We start from the raw sequence: 9002 nt of genomic DNA, 5'->3' as shown, positions 1-9002 counted from the left end.
CGCCTCGGCAGGCCAGGGCTCTCCGCGGGCCGTAAAAATCAAGACTCCAAGGGGCATCTGGGGCCGCTGCGGGATCTCCTCGGGCGGGGAAGCCCCTGGTCCGCCGAGGAGATCGGAGCTAGGCGCTAACCCGCGGGCAGCCGCGGCCCCTTTAAGACGCCGGCGGCCCCGCCCGCCGCGCAGCCCACGTGACCGGGTCTTGTGACCGGCGGGAGGGCCGGGAAGCCCGCGCCCGCCCGCCCCGCCCGCCCGGCGCCTCCCAGGGCCGAGCCGCGGGCCGCCGTCCCCGCCGCGTCCCCGCTGGGCCGAGCGAGCCGACCGCGCCAGAGCGGGCGGGCGCGGGCCGGGCCGCCATGGACCACAAGCCGCTGCTGCAGGAGCGACCGCCCGCCTACAGCCTGGAGGCCGGCCAGGGCGACTTCGCGTGCGGCCCGCACGGCTACGGCGCCATCCCCGCCGCGCCCCCGCCGCCGCCCTACCCCTACCTCGTCACAGGTGGGCCCGCGGGCGCGGCGGCGGGGCGCATCCCGCAGCCGGGCAGCCTCCGGGCGGGCCGCGGGGCCGGGCTGCCCCGAGCGGCTCCGCGGCGCGCCCCTCCCGGAGCCTGCCCCTGGCCGGCAACGTGGGGTCCGCGAGGCGCGGCTGGCCGGGGGAGCCCTCCCTCCAGGGGCCGGCGCTCGGGGCAGCGGCCTGGCCAGGCGGGCCAGGACCAGGGGTCGGTCGGGGGGAGGACGGAGTCGGGCCACCCCCTCTGATGTGCACCCCCGCCCACAGGGATCCCCACCCACCACCCCCGGGTCTACAACATCCAGAGTCGAACGGTCACCCGGTACCCTGCCAACTCCATCGTCGTGGTCGGAGGCTGCCCGGTCTGCAGGTAAGTCCTGGCCCCGGGAGGCTGAGATCTCACGTGCCGGGACCTTGCAGAGGCAGCGGGGGGCGGCGAGCTGGGGTGAGCCCTGCTTTGGGAGAGGCCGCTGGACCGCCTGACTGCAGTGTGGGAGAGGTGGAATCGCTGGCCCATGGCGTGCAAGAGGGCAAAGGGCGTGGGCTCCCTTTGCTGGGGAGTCGTGTGCTTTTGGGGGGCATTGTACCTCCGAATGAGTGGCATGCAAAATGGGACTGATAGCTTTTCCTCGCTGGTGTTGGACCTGCAACGGGTTTTTTAGAAAGTTTGCAGTGCAGTTGATTCTTTAAGAAGGCTGATTCGTTTTGCCACGACTTGAGTCAGTTGGCCTTTATGTTTAGGGAGATGGGGGTCCAAGTGACCAGGGGAGCCACAGCTGTGAGGGTCAGTGAATGCAGAGCCCCGGAGCGGGGCTTAACAACTCTTGGCCACTGGCTAGTCTGGGAGGAAATCCGTGGTTCTTTGTTCCGCGCAGGAGTGGTTTTTCTCATATCCTCAAACCTGAAGCCTGACAGAAACTTTCTAAGGACTTTTTATAGGGTCTGAGGTACAGCTGGGCTGTGTGCGTGGGCGCATGTGCGTGCATGTGTGTGTGTGTGTGTGTGTGTGTGTGTGTGCAGGTTTTGAGGATTCAAATGCAAATAAGACTTGATCCCTACCCTTGGCATTTGGGAGTACTCAGTTCAGGAAGTTGGGGCAGAGTTGGGGAGCAAGGTTTCAGCCTGCCTCTGAGAGGAGGAAGTTGAAGTCTCTGAGATGGAATTAAGAAACCCTGTTTTTTTTTTTTTTTTTCAAAAGTGTCTTGGTAAGGCCCAGTGTGGAGCCAGCCATAGGGAAGTTAATGATTTCACAGCCCTGGGGGCAACTGTGCAATGAGGAGGGCATTGTGGGTTGAGGGGAGAGACACTGGAACCTGGGAGCTGACCATGTGCCTGGTAAAGGGGGCTGTGGGCCAGCGAGAGCCTTGGGAGGCTGTCTGCCCACCCAGGAACCCCAGTACAAACCCAAGCTGGGTGTGTGCGTTCTGACACCCTGGTGGTCATTTTCCCGCTGACACATGGGCCTTGGGAGAAGTGGGATCGAGGGGACTGGCTGTCTCCCAGTGCAGCTGTCTGCAGGTGCTGCACCTGGGGATGCCAGTGATTGGTTTTGAAGCACATGGGGTGGGCTTGGTGGAGAAGAGGGGGCATGGCTTGGGAGCTGGGCCTTGTGCCAATGAGTGAGGAGGTCAGGACTTGGTCCCCTGTACAGAAAGTCATTGGGAAATTCCTCTGGATAATTGGTGGGAGAAGGAGAATCTCTGGCTTTGAGGTTCATCTTGGGTGCTCAGAGTGCTGCTGTGTGCAAGGCCCTCTGTCCCCACTCAGTCAACTAACTCCTGGATTCCAAGCCCCGCCCCCCCGCCCCCCCCCCCCCCCCCGCCTTTTTTTTTTTTTTTTTTGCAGAGAGCAGACATCAAGTGATCTGAGGTGAGGTTTTTAGGCTGGTTGACAAGAGGGAGAAGCAGGAAGGTCCCTGGAACAAAGGGCCCAATGCAGCTGGTCGCTTCCCAATCCTGGGATATGTTGGTGTTTGATGAGATGGTTTGGAGGCTTCTCTGGCTCGAGCCCCTGAACTTGGAGGGGAGGCTAGCGCATGGCAGGGTGGCCATGAAGTTCCCAGGAATGTGGGGTGCCTAGTCAGCTCCTGGCATGGGGAGCACTTTCCCTGGTATTTCCCTTTCTCTAGGAGGTGACTTGTGTCATTTTGGAGGCTGTGGCTTTTGCAGGTCTGGAACACTGGCTGTGCACTCTGGGGAAGGTCTGGAGGGGGGCTTCCTTCATGGGAGCTGGTGGTTTCCTCTATGCTCCGAGGATAAGGTTATGGGTACCAGATCCCTAAAGTTGGAACCAGAGCGCTCCTTGATCCTCCTGGGCCCTTCTGTCGGGGCTGAGCATGCCTGATGTCTGACAGTAAAGGCCCTTTGCACCCTTGGAGCCTGTACACCTGGAGACGTGCTGTCCTTACTGCTGATGGTATCCAAGGCTATTCTTGCCACGGTGGCAGCAGCCTCACTGGGTGAGGGGCCCCCTGCTCTCAGGCAGGAATCCTAGGTGAACAGGGGAGTGGGTAGCCACATGGCCAGCCTGGGAGAAGGCAGCCTCTTGATTTGGGGAGAGGGTGTGTGATCTAGGGCCACTTGTGCATAGGGACAGAGAACAGAGATGTTCCTCCCCAAAGAGTCGAGTCTGCCCCTGTCTGGCATCTTAGGACCGAGACAGGATACTTCTCATGTGACCACACTTCCTCTCTTTCCACATCAGGCCTGCCAGGCTCTGTCCCTGCCCTCCCTGGTGGCTTGGCAGGAATTTGCCCAAGTCACACGTCTGTGATTCCCTCTGAGCGAGGCTTGGCATAAGAGGCCTATGTCGCTTGTCACTTTGCCATCCTGTCTGAGCCGCTGTTGAGCAGCCTGACTCCATTTTCCCTTTTTAGCCGTGTACAAGCAGTGTTTTCTTCACCCCCAGCAGCTGAGTGAGTCTTGTGCCTGCTTCCTCCAAGCCACCTCCTGTACCCTGCCCTGCCGAGGCCTGCTGAAACTGCCTTGGCCAGGGGTGTCCATGCTGGTGCTAGGCCTCTGAAGCTCGGTTCTCCCCTGCCCTAGGCTGTCCCTAGATATAGGGCAGGATGGCAGCACTGTGGGTCTCTGCAGCCTCTTTGGGCCACCGTGTGCTGGCCCAGGTACCCTGGGAGCACAGGCTGCAGGCAGAACGTGTGTGAAGCTGCCCAGGAGCACCGGTTGAGTCTTTGCCATTCAGTATTTGGCTTTGGGGGTGACCAGGGAGGCAGGAGGAAATTCACAGAAGTGGGGTCCTGGAAGCCAAGAGAAAGTACAGGTACCCTGGTCAGACGCTGCCCACAGGCCCTGGATGTGGCACTGGGTGGTCCGTGTGGAGCCCTTGGGGGCAGAGACAGTCTTTCTTCTGGTTGACTATGGAGTCTGGAGGGGAAAAGGAGTGGCCGAGCCTTGGGCATCAGGTGATGGTGGGTGGCCAAGGGCCTGTGGTGGGGAACTGGTCAGGGAGGTGACAGCCTGAGCTGTGGTAGGGGCTGTCCCTGGCCTCGGGTGGTCCTGGCCTGAGGTGGGGGCACTGTGCATAATGGCAGGAGCTTGTGCCCTGGCCTGCATGCTGGCCAAGGTGCCTGATGACAGGATGCCTGGGCTGCCTCCCTGGCTGCCTAGTCTCTGCTCGGTCCAAGTCCCCCAGCCGTGGTAGTGTGGGCACCTTGAGGTGGTGGCTGGTGGGACAGACTGGTGTTCTGGGAAGCCCGCTGGATGCTGCCCTGCCCAGGTCTGCTTTCTTCCACTGGGGAGGCCCGAGGCTGGGCCTGGCAGCTGGGCTTGGTGAGAACTGCCCTGCGTGGCCTGCAGGTCCTAGTGAACCTAATGCTCAGGGGGCCTTCAGGTTGGAGACCTTGGGACAGCCAGAGGCAGGTTGGTCCTGAGCCTTGGCTGCAGGTTTGTGGCCCAGGGAAGAAGCCCTCTGTGTTCCTTTTCTTTTTTCTTTTTTTGGTATCAGGGATTGAACCCAGGGGTGCTTAACCACTGAGCCACATCCCCAGGCCTTTTTTAAATTTTTTACTTTAAGATGGAGCCTTGCTAAGTTGCTTAGGGCCTGGCTAAATTGCTGGGGCTGGCTTTGAACTTGCGATCCTTCTGCCCCAGTCTCTGAGCCGCTGGGATTACTGGGGTGCACCACTGTGGTGGGCTTACGTGTTCTTTTTCTTGAGGCTGTCCTTCAGGGGCGAGTGAGCTGGGTTGCTTTTGGGGCTGGATTGTGCCTTGAGCTTAGGAGAAAATGACTGGGGATGAACTGGGAAGGCTCCTGAGTGCCCTGTGCTGGCTGGGGCATTTTGGGCAGGACCATGACTGGGGAGCCCATCTGCATTTCCTGTCACCGCACTCCCAGCTATGTGGCCTTGCAGGTGGCTCCGGGTTGGCTTGTCAGGTGGGGTGGTGATGACACCTATGGAGTTCTGTGATGTGAGGACATGTGAGGGGTAGGGACAATTCTGACTGGGTACCTGTCCTTGGGCAGCTCAGAGCTTGCTCTTTCCAGTGTCTTCTGCCCATTTCTGTCCTGGTGAGGCGGAGTTCATCTGGAACCCCCCAGGGCCCAGCTCCGGCTGACATCAGCAGGTTCTAGTGGCCACTTGTTCTGAGAGGCTCAAGTGGGGGTAAAGCAGCGTTCTCAGTGTTAGTCAGTTCCCTAGTGTCTCCAGCTTCCATAATCCTCCGACCCCCACGTGACCTGTGTGCAAGGACGGGGGAGGGACCTGCCAGTGCAGCTGGAAGGACTGCGGGTTTGGACTCTGAGCCAGTTGAGGGAGTTGAAACTTGCTCCGGCAGCGTGGGGCTGCCTTTGGGTCTGGAGAGACAGAGCGCGAGGCCACCAGGGCCAGGCTGGCAGGAGAGGCTGGTCTCCACACAGGCGGTCTTGTGTGCCGAAGCTGGGTCATGCTTTTTAAATCAGAAGTTGTTGGGTTTTAAAAATCTAAACCATGCCAACACTTTTTGAGGTTTGGGGCAGTACTGTAGTTAAAACATTAATATTTCTATGGCAAGATGAGAATCTTACATTAAGTAGGAGAAATTAAAACTCTGAATAGCCACACAGGAGCTCAGGTCATGTCGCTTCCAGTGAGTTTGCTATAAACTTGGGGAAAGTTGCACTTTCCCAGCTTTTTGGCATTTGGGGTTGCAGGTAAGCGAGTGGCATCTTGGGGTGGAGGGCGTGGGGGCCTCAGGTTGAGCCCAGGCTCAGGGCAGCAGCTTTCTGAAGCAGGCTGTGGGCTGGTGTCCTCTCCATCCCTTGGGCCCATTGAAGCCAGGTCAGACCATGGGTGCAGGTTGTCAGGGGACGAGCATTCTTGGGTCCTGGGTTACAGACTCTTTGCTGGTAGATACCTGAGTCTTGTGGGTGATAATCCCACATGGGTGGGCCTGAGGGGTGCATCCTCACTCTTCCCAGAGCGCAGGTAGCCTTGGCCCTCTCTGGCAATGGGATGAAGGTAGATGGAACAGGCAGGTCTGGGCAGCGGGAGTGTGGGAATTCTGTTACTTTGTAAGTTCTAAGTGCCCCTCCAGGGACTGAGAAAATGAGGTGCTGGGTTTTGAGCTGGGCCCAGAAAGCTCGCCTGGCCACTGGTGGGAATCGTAGCATCAGGTGGTACTGTGAGTTGGTGGCAGGGAGAGCCCGGGAGTGACCACCTTTCCTGGGCTCCCTCCAGCTTCTGTGATGTGGCCAAGGCTTTGGAGTCTGGAGAGAGAATCAGGATGTTGGGTGGGGCTGTGCCCTTGAGTGCTGAACCTCGAGGACAGCAGCAGGCTGCAGTTGGGATGGTCTGTGGGGATGAGACGCAGGCCAATACTAGGAGCCCACCCCAGCCCCTCACGCCTGCAGCCAGGATGCCCTGTGCCACCTGCTGCCCTCCTGGGTGCAGCTCCTCCGCAGCCCGTGAGCAGAGTCTAACGCTCTCCTCGCTCTGCCTTTTTGATCCTTATGGGAACAAGCCCGGCAGGCACTCAGCTGGTCACTGTCTTTAGGTCTCGGTGGTCCCCACAGGCTCCTGGTTTCCTCACAGCCTGGAGAGGGGCTGGACCTGGCTCCCTGGGACCCCTTCAGAGGGACTGGCTTCTTTGGAAGTTGACTCACCTGGCTCTCTCCTGCCCTCTGCTTTTTTCATGGGACATTTTCTAATTGAAACATGCAAACCAGTGTCCCCAGGGTTTCACCTGCAGGTGTGGGAAGAACGGGGTGGGGAGGGCCGCGCAGCCAGAAGCTCCCAGTGGTCTGGAGCCACCTGGCCCCCCTCAGCCAGGGTAGAGGTCCTAAGCCCCGGGCCCTGTCCCATCCATCTGTGTCGGGGGCAGCTGGTGGCTGAGGACACCAGCATGGCCTCAGATGCTATTCATCTGGGTTGCCCTGCCCAACCCCTGGTTAGCCAGGGCCCTAGGTCGGGGCATGCTGTGTGTAGCACACTGGGCGTGGGTACCCTCCTTGGACTGGAGGCAGGGGACCAAGGGTAGGCCCAAGTGTGGTGACCTAATGACCTTGTGTTACACAGAGGAGTCATACCAGTGGTAACTTTGCCATCATCAACTCAGACCTGATTTGTGTGGCCTCAGAGCAGGGCTTCTCCGTGCTCCAGCCTGGCCCACCATCTTGATGCAGAAAGGGCCAGCTCTTGGGAGTCAGGGAAGCAGAGCTGGAACAGAGGTCCCCAGGAGTCTGTTTTTGGGGGGATTGACCCAGGGGCGCTTAACCACTGAGACATATTCTGAGCCATTTTTATGTATTTAGAGACAGGGTCTCACTAAATTTTTAGGGTCTTGCTAAGTTGCTGAGACTGGTTTTGAAGTTGCAAACCTCCTGCCTCAGCCTCCTGAGCTTCTGGGATTACAGACAGGTGTGTGCCACTAGGCCCAGCTCCCCAGGAGTCTTGACCCAGGGCACTCAGCCTGTGAGCCAGTGGACGCTGGAACCCCCTGGAGGGGAGAGACCAGAGTCCTACCTTCCCTTCTCTGCAGAGCCACCCGGAGCCAGGTGTGGTGGAAAGTGCTCTTGGGACTCACTGTTCATGCCCCTTGTGTGGGTTGGAGGGAGGTGGGCACTGAGTTTGACATCTTTTTTAAGCAAAAAAACAGACTTTTGGGATATTCCAGTTTGTTTTTTCATGTGCCCCAGAGAAGCAGGTACTGGTCCCTGGGTCCCTGCCTCTCTTGGCTGCTGCTGTGGCCTGAGTTGGTGAGAGCCCTCAGTTCTGCCACCTTCACACCTTGGTTGAAGCTGTGCCCTTCCTCCTTTCCGCCAGGGGGCAGGAGAACTACGGTTGCTTCCAGGCCACTGTGGGCAGGGGTGGGTGTGTGTGTGTGTGTGGAGGGTGGGCAGCTAGAAGAGGAGCTAGGATAGGGGTAGGGAGTGGGATCCTCTAGGGCCATGGTGACATTTTTCCCCTCAGCTTTACAAAGGAAAGCAACCCTTGCCAGCAGGTCCCTGCTCCCCCCCTCTCCAACCCCAGTCCTTCTGTCCTTTCTGTAGTTTCTTGTGACCCAGGTCAGTGCTTGAGTTCGGGGCCACAGTCCTGGGATAGGGGGCAGCACCTCTGAGGCCTGGAGGGGAGTGCTAGTGACACTTATCACTTCAGCCCTGGGTCCAGCACTTTCTAGAGGGAGACCCAAGTGCTGAGCATAAGCCTGTTTCCCACCTGCCAGGACTGTGGGAAGACTCAGGTCAATGAACTTGTGCTCATTGGCATAGGACCAGGGCGGTGTCCCCAGTGTCTTGGTACCCTCCGCCATGCACACTGTAGGTAGACTTCATCACTTTTTAGGGACAGTTGCCCTTTAGGGGGTATAAAAGATGCCAGGGTGTGGCCGTGAAGCTGGTGTCAGCAGCCCTGTCTCGAGCAGCTGCTCTGTGCCCTCAGCTGAGGCTGCTGCTGGGGGACCCTGGGGACGGGCCACCTTTCCAGGCAGCTCTGCTGTGGGTTCCAGCTGCCCTGTGTGCAGCCCAGGCAGGGAGGGCTGGGGTCCTAACCGCCCGCCCCCTCTCTCCACAGAGTCGGGGTCCTGGAGGACTGCTTCACCTTCCTGGGCATCTTCCTGGCCATCATCTTGTTTCCCTTTGGGTTCATCTGCTGTTTTGCCTTGAAGAAGCGAAGATGTCCCAACTGTGGAGCAACCTTTACCTAAGGGAACAACACACCTGGCTTTCCTACATCCAGCTCTTTTCTAATGTAAATGTCGTGTATAATAGTTTTATTTGATTAAGCTTCAGGACTGTTTTGTAAAGTGAGGTGGGATAGATTGGCATGTGCCAGCTTGGCAGAATGTGGAAGGCTGCTCCCAAGGTTAATGACAACTCAAGAAAGCACTGCTTTTATTTTTTGCAGTCTTCGATTTGAGAAAGGTGAGAAATACTGTTTTAAATAAATGATTCATACCATTGTTCAGCGGGTCCTGCGTGTTTGGCGTTGCGCTTGCCGCCCATGGGAAGTCTCCTTGAGGGAAACTACACATGCAGAGCCCATGAGTGGCCGTCTTCTCATTGGC

General features: G+C 58.6%; 1 protein-coding gene across 1 annotated transcript; it reads left to right on the top strand.

Annotated features, from left to right (window-relative positions):
• Positions 1–250: 250 nt before the first annotated feature.
• Bri3 (brain protein I3) lies at positions 251–8897 on the top strand. The gene is made up of 3 exons (XM_027953234.2): positions 251–495; positions 775–877; positions 8510–8897. Exons 1-3 carry the CDS (start codon positions 354–356, stop codon positions 8640–8642), a joined length of 378 nt encoding a protein of 125 aa, XP_027809035.1. The 5' UTR covers positions 251–353; the 3' UTR covers positions 8643–8897.
• The last annotated feature ends 105 nt before the right edge of the window (positions 8898–9002 follow it).

Source organism: Marmota flaviventris, chromosome 19 (genome assembly GCF_047511675.1).
Source record: "Marmota flaviventris isolate mMarFla1 chromosome 19, mMarFla1.hap1, whole genome shotgun sequence".
Lineage (NCBI taxonomy): Eukaryota > Metazoa > Chordata > Mammalia > Rodentia > Sciuridae > Marmota > Marmota flaviventris.
Note: the sequence above shows the minus strand (reverse complement) of the source record. Positions and strands in the feature narration are given on the sequence as shown.

Coding starts and splice junctions, on each gene's coding strand:
- Bri3 (XM_027953234.2), top strand. CDS start 354: ATGGACCACAAGCCGCTGCTGCAGGAGCGACCGCCCGCCTACAGCCTG. Junction 496..774: donor CTACCCCTACCTCGTCACAG/GTGGGCCCGCGG, acceptor CCCCGCCCACAG/GGATCCCCACCCACCACCCC. Junction 878..8,509: donor GGAGGCTGCCCGGTCTGCAG/GTAAGTCCTGGC, acceptor CTCTCTCCACAG/AGTCGGGGTCCTGGAGGACT.